At 33.3% G+C, this 18,924-nt stretch overlaps 1 protein-coding gene across 2 annotated transcripts in view; it reads left to right on the top strand.

The window, feature by feature from the left end:
• The window catches only part of LOC114349338 (zinc finger protein 16), a 49,669-nt gene extending 31,578 nt beyond the window's left edge, over positions 1-18,091 (top strand). Inside the window, exons 8-13 of one of the 2 annotated variants that reach the window (XM_050648094.1) lie at positions 290-553; positions 4,438-4,735; positions 9,758-9,851; positions 12,584-12,786; positions 14,583-14,842; positions 17,752-18,091. In XM_050648094.1, coding sequence (XP_050504051.1) covers positions 290-553; positions 4,438-4,735; positions 9,758-9,851; positions 12,584-12,786; positions 14,583-14,842 — 1,119 coding nt within the window. In that variant the 3' untranslated portion in view covers positions 17,752-18,091. The remainder of the gene's footprint in view (positions 1-289; positions 554-4,437; positions 4,736-9,757; positions 9,852-12,583; positions 12,787-14,582; positions 14,843-17,751) is intronic. The other variant, XM_050648095.1, reaches the window with a different exon arrangement.
• The last annotated feature ends 833 nt before the right edge of the window (positions 18,092-18,924 follow it).

Consider the following 18,924-nt stretch of genomic DNA (forward strand, 5'->3'; position numbering starts at 1 on the left):
TATAATTGGTCATTTGATTTCCATTTTTTATCTGTATCATATACTTTTTGCTCTGGTTACTGCTGTTGACAAAACCTAAGATGGATTCATAGTTTTATCATTGATTTGCGAGCATGTTCTACTCGTGTCGGATTATTGTTGAAGTTGGACATGCAGTATCCTTACATAATAAATGTTTTTAAACCTTGGTGAACCTTTTCCGTTGTCCAAATATGTTATAAAATGGAATATTTTTGTATAGATATTATATTGTCAGTAGTTTCTCATTCTGAATAATTTATATTTTTAGATTCACAAATGTAATGTGTGCAGCAAAGCCTTCTCACGCGTAAATCACTTGAAGAGACATATTACATCACATTCGACTATTAAACCTTTCCGTTGTACAGTATGTACCAAAAGCTTTAACAGACGCGATCATCTCAATCAACATCAAAAGTTGCATGAGAGAACTAATGATTACGAATGTGAAATATGTCAAAAACCATTTTCAAGGGCCGATCACCTCGCTAAACACAAGGCTTCGAAACATGGCATAGGAGAGAGAATATGTGTAAGTAAACATTATTTATTATTCAGATTATCAAATCAATATTGTTTAAGTTGCTTTCAAGGCATTGACGATTAAAATATAATACACTATATTCCATTTTTTACATTCATAATACTTCTTTTCGATCCCTTCTTCCTTTTCAAGCTTAGGGTTTCACAATACTTTAAAGGCATACCGGTCTGAGCTTTACCAGGTCTCACGTCTGGCAAATTTTGCTCGTTTGCTGCCACTTCATCTTCCACCACCTTTTCCGTGACTTTCCTTTTGATCTTTCGCCCTGCATTTTACTATAAAGGGCTGTAGTAAGTCCAAATATCTTCCTTAGGATTTTTCTTTCAAAGACATTCAGCTTTCTTTTTGTGTTTTCTGTCATCGCTCATGTCTCGCATCCGTAACATACTATTTTTTTTTGTTTTCCTGGAAGCCGTCTGTTGTGAACCGGTTGTACTGCGGCCACTTGGCTTATTGTACATCTTCCATTCGTTTATGAAACCCATTCCAGAATTCTGGAACCCTGTACCAGCTTGTACAAGTCTAGTGGGTGGGTGCCATATATATTTGGAGTCACTTCGATGTCCCCGAAAAGTGTTTGCCGCATCCGATCCAATGCCTCAGTCATGCAAAATATGGTTGACTGTTGCAGGTTTCAAGTCTCCATGAAACAGCCCCATTGTATGCAGGTGACCCTGTGGCGCATGTCCAGTGAGGAAAGCTGTTATGACTCTGAGCTGATTCCTGCTTGTTTTCAGCAGTAACTCAGCCCTACTAGCACATGTCCGTCCAATATACATCTTGCCATGTGTTTGACCGGGTACACTCTTCCAGTGTGAGTTGTGTTGGCTTCGGATCCAGGCTTTTTTTCGTTCGCGGACAGTGCTTTTTGGCACTCCCACGGCCGGCTCTGGACCCAGGTATTTTGTATCTTTCATTGCCGTATATGCCCCGATGACCTGGAACCCATACCAGTATACATAACACTGTTATGTTGTGCCAGTCTGTCAAGTTCTTGTCGACATTCCCACACCAGCCTAGACTTCACCTTAGGGTTTATAAGAGCCCCAATGGCTACTTGGCTATCTGTGCACATGTTAAACCGCCAATAACATACTATTGGTCTGATAATAGTTTTGTAGACCCCGATTTTCGATCTCCAGTGTTTTTTTAGAGCAGATCACATGCCTGAGACAAAACTAAGCTTTGTTTCCCTTTACTGAATTTCTATTTCTTCCGTCCCCCCTCTCTTTCCTATGGCGCTACCCTTCTATTTGCCCTGGCCTCCCCCAGCATCCGCCGTCAAGTATCTTTGTCCCTGGCTGCTCTCCTCCAGTTATCCACCCTCAATATCTCTTTAGCATCGGGTCTCACTTCGTATATCCACCTCTTCCTTGGTCTTCCTAATGGCCGACGTTCCAACAATATTCCGCTAAACGTTCTACTAGATGCTATGTCATTGTCCATTTGCCCAGCGCAATCTTTGTATTTTTGCCTAATTTGCTATAGAGGGTTCTTTGTAATATTGGCATAACTCGTGGTTGAACCTTATCCTCCATATACCATTGTATCAAATGGGTCCCAATATCCTCCTTAATATCTTTCTTTCAAAAGTATTAATAAGGTTTATTGTCTTTTCTGTCATGATCCATGTTTCTACGCCATATGTTGCTATTGGCCGTATGCTGGTTTTATATATTCTAAACTTTACTTCCCTATGGATGTCTTTGGACATCCATACATTCAACACCTGCGACAGAGAGAAGTATGCTTCGTTAGCAAGCATTATCCGGTTCCATATTTCCTCCTCCTCGCTGCTGTCCTCAGTTATCTGAACACCCAGGTATTGTGAGCTGTTTTACTACTTGTTTCTTCCATTCCATTCGTGTTTAATGCAACTCCCAAATATGTGAAACTTTCTACAAATGTCAATCATCATTCATCATTCTCTTTGCTTTATCCCTATGCGGGATCGGCTTTCCTAATTGCATTTCTCTACACAACTGCATATGGGTCATATTAATATTAATCCCCTTTACCAACCCGTCTTGCCTAATCGTCTCCCCCCCAGGTCCTTCTTGGTCTTCCTCTCCTACTCTTTCCAGGAATCTGCACTTCAGCAATTCTTCGTATTGGGTCATTGAACATGACCAAACCATCTTAACCTATGCTCTCTCATTTTGGTATCAATTGGTGCCATACCTAGACTTCCCCTAATATACTCATTTTTAATTTTATCCTTTTTTGTAACTCCACTCATCCATCTAACCATTCTCATTTCCGCCACATGCATTCGTTGTTCCTCTTTCTTTTTCACTGCCCAACATTCAGTTCCGTACATCATAGCCGGTCTTATGTCTGTTTCACAGAATTTTCTTTTCAGCTTCTCTGGAATTTTTCTGTCACACAACAAACCACTTGCTGCCTTCCACTTCATCCATCCAGCCCTAATTCTACTGCATGCATCTCCATCTATTTCTCCATTACTCTGTAATACCGATCCTATACTTAAAACTATTGCTTTTCACAATCATTTCACCATCCAAAGATACCATTTTATTTGTAGTAACTCCATCTTTAAATGAACATTAAAATTACTCTGCTTTTGTCCTACGAAGTTTTTAACCTTTTTCCTCCAGAGCTTGTCTCCAGTGTTCCAGTTTTTGTTCTAAGTCTCTTTCACTATTTCCTACTAATACTACATCATTAAGCACCATGGAATGTTATCCTATAGTAACTTTCTACAATTTCAATATCGTCCTATAATTCAACTGTGCGTCTTGTTCCATAAGCTTTGGCTTGTGTTAGTTTTTTGTCTTTTGAATATTTATTTATAATCCGTTCTCTTCTGCCACCATTTTCAGTTCCGAATTTATTTCTGCCGTCTCTTCCGTTCTGCTAGACATACGGCTGATGTCGTCGGCATAGGTGGCAATATGTATTGATTTACTTGTTAGATTAGCTCTTTCTATATTTAACTCTCTTATATTCAGGTTGAATAGTGTCGGTGACAGCCCGTTTCCGTGCTTTAATGCTTTGACTATTGAAAAGTTCTCGGTAGCTCATTTTGTATTCTGACAGTTGCTGTTGACGAGTCCATTGTTGCTTTTACTAGTCGGATATATTTTGTGGGACATTAAAGCTGTGTAAAATTTGATATAACTTCTGTCTAATAATAATTGAAAATATTCTTCGTTTCAAACATTAGAATCAGTACGGTTGTATATTGCAAGCGGGTTTGCCATTCTGTGAATTATCATAAATAAATCCTCCTTCAGTATTCCACAGCAGTTAACAGCGATAATCCTCTACAAGTACCTGCCTAATACTACCTTTTACGGCCGATGCAGTGAAGATTGGCAACGTTGTCAAGAACATTCTCATTTAGTTTGTATTGGGGGTATCCTTCGTACACTGAATCTCATATCTGAAATATGGTATAGTGTTCTACCGGTATTAATCTGTTTCTACAACTTATTTATGTAGCAAATTCTTAAAAAGTCGGCATATGCAGATTGAAGAAGGACGTGGAGGGTTATGCTGTAGATTCTAGAGGCGCTTTGCCCATCTTAAATGTTTTATTATCATGATATAGTTATTGAATAATTGAGAGTGTATGTTTATACCAAGCAAACAATTTAGTTCCAGGTATATTACTGTACGCCTTTTCTAGGTTAAAGATTCAAGAACTTACTGCTAGAATTTTTCTACTAATGGTTACAATACTAACACGTTATGTGTATATGATCTGCCTACAACAAAATCATCCTTTAAAAAACATTTTTAGTTGTAGAAGCTAATAAGTATAAATCTTATTAATTTTAACAATCTATAGTGTTTATAATTCAATAGTCTTAACATTTACCCCTAAAACTAGTAAATTATTGTTTTAGGTAATGGGCGAGAAGAAATTTGAATGTCCTCTATGTCACAAATTCTTCACAACAGAGAAATACCGAGATGTTCATGTGGCAGGTCACAACGGCACTAAAGAATACTCATGTAGAGTATGTGAAAAGACATTCTTATCTAAATCTCACCTGACAGAACATATGAAATTCCACAATGAACATTCCAAGAAGTTCCTTTGTTCTGAGTGCGGACAGCGCTTTATTAGAAATGACTATTTGGTTATTCATATGAGGCGGCATAGAGGAGAGAAGCCATTCAAATGCAAATATTGCGGAAAAGGTGAGTTAAAAAGGTCCATCACCGCATGTATCTATCCATGTTTCGTTATTCATCCAGTGGTATTGTCATTAATCTTCTTTTACTCTCTCTTCGTCGCATTTGAGGACTCTTTTATACCTATGTTCGCCAAAATATCACTTGATTATTACATGTCATTCAAATTTTCATTTTTACCACTTTAACAGCAATAATTTTGTTGTAGTTTTATACAGTGCTAGTCAAAAGCCCGTAACCCCCCTCGTATCTTTTGAACGGTTATACCTATAATAGTGAAATTTGGAGGGAGGAAATAAACGGACGTAAGATTCTTAACTAAACATGACAGGTGACGTAATTATGACAGATGACTTTACAGCGCCACTGTGACAGATAATTTGAAATGGGACCTTATGGCAAGTGATACCTCGTTTGAAAGGTATTGAAAATACCTATTCAGTCATACTAATTTTGTTTGACTTTAAGCTAATTATTTTGATGAATAAACGAAATAAATATAAAATTGTAGTTTCGCATTTAATTAATAAAAATTCAAAATTCCGCATATGATCACTTGTCGAAAAGGTTGAGTTGACGTACTACTAGAGAATTGAAAAACGTCACCTTTTTGACAAAAAAACCATAGGCGGACATTTGAATTTTTATTAATTAAATGCGAAACTACAATATTATACACTAAACACCAAAATTAACGCACCACCTTAAAAATGGGACATTTTTGATGTCTTGTATTTCCTAAACCTGTTGTCCGATTTTAGTGATTTTTTTAATATGTTATGTAGATCTGGATCCCGCGTATGAAAAAAAAATTGATTAATAGCAAGCTGAAAATTTGTTAATAGCTTTAGAGTGTCTAGTCGGACAAACTTTGAGATATGGGAACACTGGAACAGGGGAAGTTTTAATTGTGGAACAGGTTAAAAATTTGGAACGGTCAGACCAGGAAAACAGCACATGTATTTTGTCCGACAGAACAGACTTAAACTCTCCGAACAGAAATTAAACTCTCATGCAAAAATCAGACTGCTATTTATCACCAAATGGGCGTTTTAATGAGTGGAACATGTAGAATATGTCAAATGACAGAAATTATGGCAGGTCATAAATAGCAGTCTGATTTTTGCATGAAAGTTTAATCTCTGTTCGGAGAGTTTAAGTCTATTCTGTCGGACAAAATAAATGTGCCGTTTTCGTAGTCTGACCGTTCCAAATTTTTAACCTGTTCCACAATTAAAACTTCCCCTGTTCCAGTGTTCCCATATATCAAAGTTTATCCGACTAGACACCCTTTAGCTATTAACAAATTTTCAGCTTGCTATTAATCAACTTTTTTTTTTCATACGCGGGATCCAGACCTAATAGCTTTATTCTTCAAGAATATCGATGTAATAATATTGTTGCTAAACAGATAAGTGTCATTGTATACCGGGTGAAACAATGATAGTGTGTTTTTTCCTCAAAGTTTGGAACACCCTGTGAAATATTCTGGCGTATATAAAATATTGAAATTAAAACTCAACTGTAGCCTTATGCTTTCTTAATATCATGCTTTTTGATTCATTAGCTTATGTTGGATAATAAAAAAGTTAGGTACTTTAACAACTAGCCAGATTATTCATCAATACATGGTGTTTCTAAAATAAGTGCGACAAACTTTAAGGGGTAATTCTGCATGAAAAAATAATGATTGTTAGCTTTATAAACATATGTCCACAAATGCTTCGTTTCCGAGATACGGGATGTTGAATTTTTTCTTACAAACTGACGATTTATTTATTGCTCTAAAACCGGATGAGATATGCAAATGAAATTTGGTAGGTTTTAAGAGGTATGTAGTTATTGCGCATTTTTTGGCATACAATTAATAATTTTATATTCACGAAGCATTTGCGGACATATGTTTATAAAGCAAACGGTCATTATTTTTTCATGCAGAATTACTCCTTAAAGTTTGTCGCACTTATTTAAAAACACCCTGTATTGATGAAGAACGTTGCTAGTTGTTAAAGTACCTAACTTTTTTATTATCCAACACAAGCTAATCACGCCTATTCTGTAACTCATTTCGATGATAGAAGTCAGTAAAATCGAATAGAAGTGGCCAAGTCGAATAGAAATAGTCCAAATCCGTATTCCATAACTACTTCGGAATCTCTACAATCGTAATAGTGAATAGAAATCACTTCGACAGAATTTACCCTGTCGAAATGAGATTTCGATTATCGGAATTGTGGTTGACGCAAGCGCATTTTGTTTTGTTTTGACGTTTATATTTTATATATAAAAATAATTGATTACTACTTATTTTATAATTATTTATAGTGTTTGTACCTTTTTTAGCTGCTTAATTTTTAGTCTGTTGTGTTATTTGTAATTATATATTTAATTTAGACATGTTGTAGGAGTATGAATTGGACCTTGGACCTAACCTTATTTATTTGCTATTTGGCTTGGCACATGAATGAACGTTTGCCCCTCGCAGTGTTGCCATAATTTTGTTAGTTATTTCTTGTACAATTTCAATCAACGGTATAATGTACAAGAATAGCATACGATAGACTTCTGATGCGTTGATGGATAAATATATTATACCAGTATCATTGTATAACTAGACACCTTTCTTAAACAATGCCAGTATACTTGTATATTTATCAGTCAACGCTCATAGTCTGAACAAATTATAGAAAAGATGCCATTTTTGGGAAAAGTTGTTTAGCAGTTATTTCAGCTCTAATCGAATCTTAAATATTGCATATTATTAGTAATATCGATTTTAAATTATAGATTAATAATAATGAATTAATAACATCAATTTAAATATCTTTGATTTAAAACCATTTATACTTCTTATCTTCACTTATCTTTTTTATTTATAAGTTTATCTTTTTTTTATATCAATTTTAATTAACTTTAATTTAAAACCATTTATCCTCTTTTGAGCTTTTTGCATCCAGTATTTACACTAATACTTTATTTACTTTTCAAAACTTGAGGATAGTATGAAGAAAGTATGAAAACATTGAGGATATGGCAACGGTGTCAAATTTTAAATTTAGATCCAGTCACAGAACAATAATTTCTCTGGTTAATACGGGGTTGCCACCACCTCAGAACCGCGTGAAATAGAAGTCAGAGGTTTCGATTACGATATGAGTTACAGAATACCAATCCAAACACAAAAATGACGCGATAGATATCAAACATTCCGATTTTGGGTAATTACGATTCGACTTGGTCATTTCTATTCGATTTGTAAAAAGTTACAGAATAGGGCTGAATGAATCAAAAAGCATAATGTTAAGAAAGCATAAGGCTACAGTTGAGTTTTAATTTCAATATTTTAGATACGCCAGAATATTCCACAGGGTGTTCCAAACTTTGAGGAAAAAACACACTATCATTGTTACACCCGGTATACAATGACACTTATCCGCTTAGCAACAATATTATTACATCGATATTCTTGAAGAATAAAGCTATAACATATTAAAAAAATCACTAAAATCGGACAACAGGTTTAGGAAATACAAGACATCAAAAATGTCCCATTTTTAAGGTGGTGCGTTAATTTTGGTGCTTAGTGTATTTATTTAATTTATTCACCAAAATCAAAATCAACTAAAACCCAAAAAAATTATTATGACTGAATAGGTATTTTGAATACCTTTCAAATGAGGTGTCACTTGCCATAAGGTCCCATTTAAAATTATTATCGATCACAGTGGCTCTGTAACGTCATCTGTCACTATTACGTCACCTGTCATGACTAGTTAAGAAGCTTACGTCCGTTTATTTCCTCCCTCCAAATTTCATTATTATAGGTATAACCATTCAAAAGATACGAAGGGGGGTACGGACTTTTGACTAGCACTGTGTAAAGTTTGAATCAAGATTTTCTATTAAATGGATTATTTGTTTCTTTTTTGTTGTTGTCACATTTTTGGGTTACACAATTTGTAATAAAATATTAAGTAATAAAATAAATCTTTATTTTGTATAAACAAAATGCAGTTTGAGGATAAAGACTTACCCCCTACTCCTGCCAACTAATTGGCAATTGAACCAATTAAACTTACAAATCATATAGAGAATACATAAGTAAAGTAACTTGTAAAGTGGTAACGATTAATTTTATTTGGGATGCTAATTAGGCGTCGGGAATCTTTTTACAAAAAAAATAAAAGGAACCAACAATATTTTGAGCGTAACTCGCTTACTTTTAATGTTGTTTAAGTTTAAAAAAAAAGAAACCTTTTTTTTAAACACTTTAAAAAAGTTGTAATGAGTTTTCCCCGAAAAGAGCTCCGTTTTTTGTTTATTTTACGTTGAAATATTCGATTTGTAATTTGAGCTACTTTTTTCACTATAAGCTATATTTTTGCTAAGATTTTTTTTTCGATAAAATACTTTTTGAATTATTTGCGAAAAACCGTCCAAAAACATGTTTCTTTTTTGTTAAAAATGAACATATTCACTCGCAAATAACTCGAAAAGTATTGACTTAGTGAAGAAACTCTATAGAACAAAATTTGCTTAGAATTAGTCATCTTATCCAATTCCGGACTTATTTTGAACTTATATTTTTTCACCCCCGAGAAGGGAGTATTTCCAAATTTTTGTAAAATGGAGGGGATGTAGAATTGTAAACTTTTTCTTATATAATAATAGACAATTTCAACTACCTATTCTCAAATTTTCATCTTTCCTTTATTTTTTTTTGGTCAGATTGTTCTCTGATTGTGCTAATACAAATTCCTGGCAAATCGATGGCATTTCCCCCCACGCCTAAGAGGGGGTTTATATGTTTTTTTGGAGATTCTCTCTTTTACCAGGGTTCTTCAATTTTCTTATTTCTAATCTTTTATTATTAATATTTATTTCACACTCTAATTCTGATATTTTTCGATTACCAAAACAAGCTGTATAGTAAACTTAAATTCTTACATCTATTTTACAATGTCCATATTATAATTTTTACAAAGTATTTTGAACTTGTTAATTTAGTTCGTTTTTGTTTTTACTTAGGTTTTCCAAGAACGACAGATTTGACAGTGCACGAGAGATATCACACTGGAGAGAAGACTCATTTGTGTACAATATGTGGAAGAGGATTTGGAAGGTATGCAATGATTAAGATCCGAAAACAACAAAATATCTTTACATTATTACAAAGTAGTGGTTTGTCAGTGCCAACTAATTAAATACATTTTTTATTTAAACTAATAGGTAAAAGTAGCACTTGGGGAGTATCGACAGAAGTGAATAGGTACTTTTTATAGAATGTAGCGCTTTATTACTATATGTGGCTTAATGAAATCTTATGTCTGCTTATTACTAAATTGTTAATATTTTTTCTATAATAACACCACATATTTAAATTCTTTAAAATTTAAAAAATCTCAATTTTTTGCTTCAAAAATTTTGTTTAATGATTTTAATAATTTTCAAAATTTGGCCTACGAGCCGTAGGCGAGTGTCGTAATTAATCAGAGTGAGTAATAGCCATTACATGCAAGTAGAATACTATACTTTTTCTACGACCTTTTTTTTATTTAATTAGAGTAAAAAAATATAATTTATCAACTACTTCAGATTAAAATTATAATTTACAAAAATAAATTTTGTTTACCAATAGTACACGGCTGAATAATTGGTTGCGTACCATTAGCAGTGCTGCCTTAATTATGCATTGTGAAAAACCCAACAAGAAATAGTCAATTCAAGTTATATTCATTTCCGAAAAATTATAAGTATACATTTGTACCTACAGTCATTGTAATAAATAGGAAATGGCTATTATATAAGTAATAAACTTAAAGATAAAACCCATAACTAAATTAAAATTCATGGTGATGTTTCAATTATTACTTTAATCATCGTCAGAATAATAAGTTTCTTGAGCGGATGCTTTAAAATAATTTTAAAGAAACAAACAATAATTAATGAAAACGTAAAATGACATTGACAATCATTGGGTTAAGTCAATAATTTCAAACACGCCATGTCTTGTTGCGTGTTTAAGGGTGGCTTCAAAAGAAATATGGATAATGCCTCCTTGATGCTGAGTTCCGTTGGAGAACTTGCATGACCAATGATTCAGAAGTCCTTACGACTAATAGGGTGGTCAGAATCAGTCATATGTTGGAATACCGCTGAATTTGGAATTGTTCTTGATCGTCTTCCTAAGTGAGGAGTGACACCTAAGTGTTCGCAACATCTGACATTAAAGTGACGTCGAGTCTTCCCGACGTACGTAGCTGCACAGCTACTACATTTGAATTGGTATATAATGTTAGATGCGAGATCACTAGGAATCATGTCTTTCACATGGAAACGAGATCCTATTCTTTCCAAAGTCGTGAAAGCAAATCTTAATTCTATAGAGGGAAATGCTTTTTTAATTGTTCTACGGATGTTGCGTCGGATTTGTAAGCTGTGGTAACCAGTATATGGAAGTTTGATATAGATCTTTTCTTTGATTTCTTCTACTTTGCTGTTTGGTTGGAATTTGTTATTGAAAAAACGTCTGATGTATCTTTCTAAGAAGTTCAACGAAAAACCATTTTTACTTAAGATCACCTTTATGTTTTCTAACTCTTCATGTAGGAATTGCCAGGTTGAACAGATAGTGAAAGCGCGGTGAACAAGTATATTGATTAAACTTGTTTTGTATTTGTTGGGAATGAAGCTATCTGCGTTTATATACAGGCCGGTGAAGGTTGGTTTTCTATATATTGAAGTGGAAAAACCTGAAGGTGATCTGAAGATGTTGATTCCTAAGAAGGGAATTAATGTTGCGAACACTTAGGTGTCACTCCTCACTTAGGAAGACGATCAAGAACAATTCCAAATTCAGCGATATTCCAACATATGACTGATTCTGACCACCCTATTAGTCGTAAGGACTTCTCAATCATTGGTCATGCAAGTTCTCCAACGGAACTCAGCATCAAGGAGGCATTATCCATATTTCTTTTGAAGCCACCCTTAAACACGCAACAAGACATGGCGTGTTTGAAATTATTGACTTAACCCAATGATTGTCAATGTCATTTTACGTTTTCATTAATTATTGTTTGTTCCTTTAAAATTATTTTAAAGCATCCGCTCAAGAAACTTATTATTCTGACTATGATTAAAGTAATAATTGAAACGTCACCATGAATTTTAATTTTAAGTTTATTATTTTTATCAAGTTTAATGGTGTGTCCTCATCTACATATATTATATAAGTTTTAAATTCCAATAAACACAGCAAATACGCTAATGTCACTGTCATTGAAAATGGCAAATGTCAAAATTCATAATAGTAAACAAGGTATAAAAGTAAAAAAAATATACTGACCCATTGTTACAGTTAAAAATCCTTAAAAAAAATTTCGAAGTTAATTATTGATATAAATTACAATATTTATTGTGTTAAATAAACAAATTTAAGTAATTTTAAATAATGAATGGGTTGCATGTGTGAGTCCATACTATTGTAGTAAAGAAAAAAGAGAGACGTTCTCACAAACAATTTATTTTACAACTGACGACCGGTTTCGCTGTCTACAATATTCACAGCATCTTCAGGTCACGGTAAAGGTAAAATTAAATGCTACAAATAACAAAAAACCAGAGTTAGTAAAGTGGTCTGGTTTAAGTAATTTTATTTGCAGTTTATATAAGACTAATATTTAAAGTGACATTTGCCACTTGAACCTAACTTTAGCCTGTGAGTAATCACCCGTATTATTCACGGGTAAAGTAATGGGTGTTATTATCTATTCAAAAATAGTGAATAATGAGCATGTTATTAAACTGTCGTAGTAAAAAACATTTGTTACATTGCCTTATTTTTCATTATAGGGCTTATAATCTCACCGTTCACATGAGAACGCATACTGGTGAAAAACCATATCAGTGCACATATTGCGATGCTGCTTTTGCACAAGGTAACGATCTTAAAGCCCACGTTAGACGTCACACAGGAGAAAGATTCCAATGCGAATTATGCACGGAGAGTTTCCTTATGGGCTATTTATTGACACAACATAAGAGAACTGTTCACGGTAAGTTTTAATAAGTATATATACAATATGTCCCTGTAAGTTGTATCCATATGGAAAACTTTTTATTATTAATTTTACGAAAAAAATTTATTCTTTATAAAAAGTTCTGCATGGTCCAAAACCCAAGATTCAACCATCAGATATCAAATTTTATGAATGTTATACGAGGTATGTCAAAAAGTTTCAATTTCACTCAAGAGTAAAGTATCTTTATTTTTCACAATATTGGAAATTGCTATTATGAAAATTAAATCCTTCTAATTGAAAATTTTTTTTTTGAAAAATTATGGATAACTAACATTATTTTCAGTTATTTCAATTCTGATAACTAGACTTAGGCAAATATGCACATAAAAAGGTATGAAATGTGCGCATAAATATGCAGTATTTTACCGAAAAATATGCACGTTTACCTAAAAAATATGCATGTAATTAAAAAAAAATTTACAGTATTTTTTTATTTACAAACATATATACAATATCTTCATATGGTGTATTAATTAACATGTATATATTTTACTAACTAAGCTAATTAATTAAATATTTAAGTATTTTAACAAATAAATAATTGATATTATTTCGAATTGTGGTAACAATAAATATTTATCAAATGCTGTTCAAAATTTTCTAACAAATACTTATGGCTTCTATCTGATTACAAGGAAAAACTTCTTTCGATATTAACTGATGTAATTGGGGCATTGTTCAAATTTACGATAATAGTTGGTTCTAAATTAAGTGCTTCGAAAAATGTCCCAGTAGAATCTGGTAATAACCACTGTTTTTTTTTCATGGTTGCTTTAAATTTTTGAAAAATTTCCTATCCAATATGTATTACTTTTAACGTTTTGAAACAATGATTCAAATTCTTTTATTTAAAATGTACTGTCTAACAATGATAATTATTTGGAGGATTCTAATTGAGTAATAGTTTTCTGAACAAAACTATAGTTTGATTTTATGAATGACACCACGACACTGAACTGTCTATTTGCGGTATTTTCAAAGCACAGTAATTATTCACAATTACGAAGACACGGATTCACGGCTTATTTTACAACAAAAGCGAAATGGGCCGTCAAAATAAAATTTTTTACCTAGAGATATAAACTGGCTGATTTTGGAACCTTTGTAACCAAAACCTGACAAAACTGTGTACATATTATAATAAGCCGCTCTTTTATTGGTTACTACATTCAGGTACCCAAAATTTGAATATGTACCAAGAGATTATAAAACAAAATTAAATATTGAGATTTCCAAGCTACTTGTTACAGTAATATAAAAATATATGTATTCGCGGTGTGCAAGTACTTGGAAGGGAATTGAGAAACGATCGTGCGCGAATAACGGAGAAATAGCCGTGGCGACGGCGGAAATGTGAGTCGGTGTGTTGTTATAGAACCATAATTATTCTTTGTTCGCCAAATAGTACCGTTTTTCTGCAATTCGGCATAATAGAGCTCGTTGACTGTTTTGTCCTTCTCCAGGTAGTCGATGTAGATCTTGTGATTCCCAGAAAACGGTAGCCATCACTTTTCTGGCCAATAGGACATTCTTTACCTTCTTCGAAGCACATTCACCTTCTGTGGAGCACATTCACCATATGAAGTCCACTGTTTTGACTGTTCCTTAGTCTCTGGTGGATACCAGTGGATTGTTTCGTCAACGGTCATAAAACGATGTAAAAACTCTTTTGTATTGCGCTTAAACAGTAAAATTTAATATTTTTAATAATAAATTGTTTTCCGAATTGACACCCTTTAATCTGAGATTACATTCCATAAATTTTTTAGGTTTGAATGTTGTTAGTAACATACGAAGGTTGCAACCTGTTCACAAGCAAGAAAATCCCGATGAACCTCCACCTATAACAATTCCTTTACCGAAGCCAGTAATTCCTGATAATGTCATGTTCAACGCCTTACATGCGAATGCTTTACATGCAAATGCTCTACACGCCAATGCTCTCCATGCCAATGCCCTCCATGCGCAGTTGGCCGTTGCGCAGCTGCATCATTTAACAAGAGAAAAAATAGAGGATGTACAGTACTAGGTGAGTAGACTAAAATAATTATGAAATTTTTCCTATTAGAACAAGGTTAGAGAAATTAATGTTAGATTTTTCACATTATATTTACTGAACCTTGGATGATCGGTTTCGAACAATAAACTTTGATGTTCATCCTCACGTTTCCGGAAATGTTACTTAACTTCTTCTTCTAAAGGTGTCTATCTTCTGGAGATGTTGGCGACCACATTGACCCATCTTATTATATTCACAGCACCTCGAAATAGATCAGTTGACGTTAGACCAGTCCACTTCCTAAGAATGGCCAGCCAGGATATAATACCACGTCCAGGGCCTCTCTTGCTCTCAATCTTGCCTTGCAGAATCTGTTGGAATTTACTTAATACTCAACTTTATTATTTTTGTTAAGTGTTAGAATAGCCTTCATGGGTGGCCCATTTCTCTGAATGCATATAGGTCAGTTTGATACCCTCTTACGTAAAGATTGCATAAAAGTATCATGTTACAAGGGATGTGAATGCGAGAAATGTGTTTTAGTTCGGTTTGGTATTTTAGTCTGTAAGAATATTTTGTAGAAGAAACATCTTAATTTCCTTGTTTGTATATTATCGTTATAATACGGTTTGGTTAAAATAAATAGTTTGTTTACTTTTATTTGTACCTTTTATTATCTTCTATTTCTAATAGAATCAACTGTAGAAGTCAGTATTTAATATTACGCATGATGTGGCCGAAGTAAACCAACTTTCTGTTCTTTGCGGTGTTAATTATTTGTTTGTCTTTTCTTAGCCTCTGGAAAATAGTTATGTTAGTTGTGTGGTGTATATATGAGACCATCACCATACGTGGGTAGCACCACATTTCAAACGCCTCTAATCGTTTTATGGCATCTTCTGTAAGACTCCAGTTTTCTACTCCATAGAGGAGGACACTAAAGATGTAACATCTAAGAATTCTTATGCGCATAATGATACTTAAAGATGAGTTGCAGAGAATCTTGTTAAGAGTGTTAAAAGAGCTTCTGGCTTTTTCAATGCGCGTTTTTATTTCGTAGCTATGATCCCAAGTATCCTTAATGTTGCAGCCCAGATAGCATATTTTCTGTACCTTTTCTAGAGGTGTATTGCGTACGGTAATTTGGGCGTTTATGTTGGTGTTCTTACTAACAATCATTATTTTTGTCTTCTTACAATTTAGTTTTCGGCCGTATTTGTTACATGCTTCTACAACATTATCCATCATCCTTTGGAGCCCCTGCGCACTATCTGCCTGCAATACCATTTTCTGATTCGTCCAAGGCCTCTCTAAAGATGTTTTCAGAGTATATGTTAACTAATGCTGGTAACCGTATGCAACCCTGTCTAACTCCTTTTCCGACTGTGAAGATTTCAGACAGTTCATTTTCGAATCGAACTATTGCTTTTTGTTGGAGATATAAGTTTGAGACCAGTCTTACATCCTTACCATCGAGTCCTGATGTTTTTAGGATATCGATTAGTTTTTCATGTGTGACTTTATCAAATGCCTTCTCGAAATCTATGAAACATGCAGACACACATTTGTTACTTAACATGCTAAAAATTACAAATTGTATTAGGTTGCCATCTACAGCATTTTCCCTATATTAACGGGGGTATTCTTTAGAGATTTAAAATTTCGGTAAAAATTGGGTGCAGGAAAAACCTGTTCTTTTTTCGGAAAAAACAGGAAAAATACGGAAAAATTGAAATTTGTTACAATATACTAAACAAATTCTGCATCCCGTATCAAAATCGATAAATTTAGTAGAATTGGATAGATCTATATTATCAGAAGTGCCTCTTGTCTTTAATTATAAAAGGCACAATATTAAATATTCCCCAACAAGTTGACCAGACTAGTTCTCTTATCAAAAGCTTGCTAAAATATGTTGAAGAACGCTACGAATTTTGTTCTAAGTAGATTCACTTTGCAGCCAATCTTCTTATGGTGTTCGCTTTAAAGGAGAACAGTTGAATGAAGACCAACTAATGGAAGCTATATACCTTTATTTCTGAAATGGTTCATTCACTAAATCTAGATGTAGGGAAGGTGGTGGCAAATCTGGCCCAATTTATGGGATACTCGATGAGATATTTGGGTCGAAATTCTTTATGGGATAGTGCGAATAGTACTCATCCCGTTATATGGTGGCAAGGTTTGTGTACATCGCAACCACTTATGCCAATTGCCTCCCGAATTTTAAATGGATCTCCATCTTCCGCCTCTTCAGAATGAAACTGGTCTTTACACGGCCTCATACATACAAGCAAACGAAATATATTATCACAGGATAAAATTCAGAAGTTGTTGCTATTCATTTAAATTTAGATATAAAGGAAAAACAGATATTCCTTTACGATGCTAGACCAAATCCACTTTTAGAAGAGACGGACAAAAATCATGTTGTTTTATCCGTCCATGATAATGAGGCGGAGTTCGAGTCTGAATCAGATGCTTGGTCTGAAGATTCAGACTCATATGAAAATATATCACTGAGCGCTTTGGTTAAATAATGTGCTTTCTACGTTTGAAGTTTCGGTTTTGATACTTTGAATTACATATTAGATAATAATTATAATTTTTGACCCTATATACATGTTTGTACTTATATCTTAGATAGTATTATTTTTACAAAATATATTTAAACGAGTTTAAAATTGGTATTTTTTCACGTTTCAAGCCTCAATGAAAAAATATTTAAATTTTCCCATTTTTTCCAATTTTTTTAATGGTCTGGAAAAAAACGGAAAAAACCTGTTTTTTCCCAATTGTTCCCGTTTTTTTTTTCGATATGTTAAATCTCTAGTACTCTTTCAAGTGATTATATCACTGACAACTATGTTGTATTTTGTGTTGAGATTAATGTATAAACGTTTTAACTTTGTATATTAATACAAAAATTTTTGTTTCAGATACACTTGCCTTTGTAAATACCATATGATCACCTAAGTAGGATACATAACATTTTTGTTATTAACATAGAAATATTGATGGTAATCTCGTCACATACTCTTTATGTAATATATTAGAAAATAGAATCTATTAGGTACTAATTACTTAGATCAGTATCTGTTATTTTATTTTGTTCTTATAAATCTCACTTTTGTCTTTCAATTGTTTATAATGTTCACGCTTAGTATTTATTTTGATGGTAAATTGATTAGATAACGGTACTTAGAAACTTCTGAACAATTTTATTTTAAAATACTATACATAATGTGTATTTTCGAGAATTAAAAAAAGACAACTTTTTATTTTATTTTATTTTAAATTTTGATAATTTCAGAGGCTATACACTAAAAGTAACACAAATATCGTTCCATGTTATATTCCCATAGGGCTTCCGTAAACACTGTCTATCTCTGTCCATCCTCTATAATCACTTGAATTTTTATACTCTTAGTATCTCACTTCAGAGCGTAGGTGCAAATATTTTACGGCTATCCCTACTTTTTCTTTCTTTACGCGGCAAATTACGTGTAGTAAAAGTCTCACTGGTATGGAGATGTGGTTGATATAGTTGACAATGCCATTGTCATCAACTTAGAGATGTCTTTGGAATGTTCTTGGATAACCGTTACTTGTATAATCGCTTATATTATTAATTCAGTTAATTAATATGATTGTTTCATTCGTAGAGATTCTGACCAATAGAAACCTATAAAAATAAAAATCACAGCGGTAATTTTTTTCGATAATTTCCCGTCGTCAAGTATGACGTCAGATGCCCTTCGTTGCTAATATTTCTGCCCTAAACGGTAATTTATAAATATTATATTATATTAATATGTCGCTAAAGAGTTCAAAAAACAACTGCTTTTTATATAAAAGCAGACTAAAAACCTAAAAATTAAGGGAATAACACAAAAATCGCACATAGACTTCTTTTCATGAGCATTTTTCAGTGCGTCACAAATGATAGAAAAAAAGGTAAGTCCGTGATAATATACATTTTAGTAACGTGACATTTTAGTTAAATCTGACAGTTGTCAGATTTTATTTGAAATTTGGCATAAAAACAAATCAATTGTGTTTATTGCATTTATAAAATGGTATTTTCTTTGATTTGTATAGTCTTATAAATT

Source organism: Diabrotica virgifera, chromosome 4, assembly GCF_917563875.1.
Source record: "Diabrotica virgifera virgifera chromosome 4, PGI_DIABVI_V3a".
Taxonomy (NCBI): Eukaryota; Metazoa; Arthropoda; class Insecta; order Coleoptera; family Chrysomelidae; genus Diabrotica; species Diabrotica virgifera.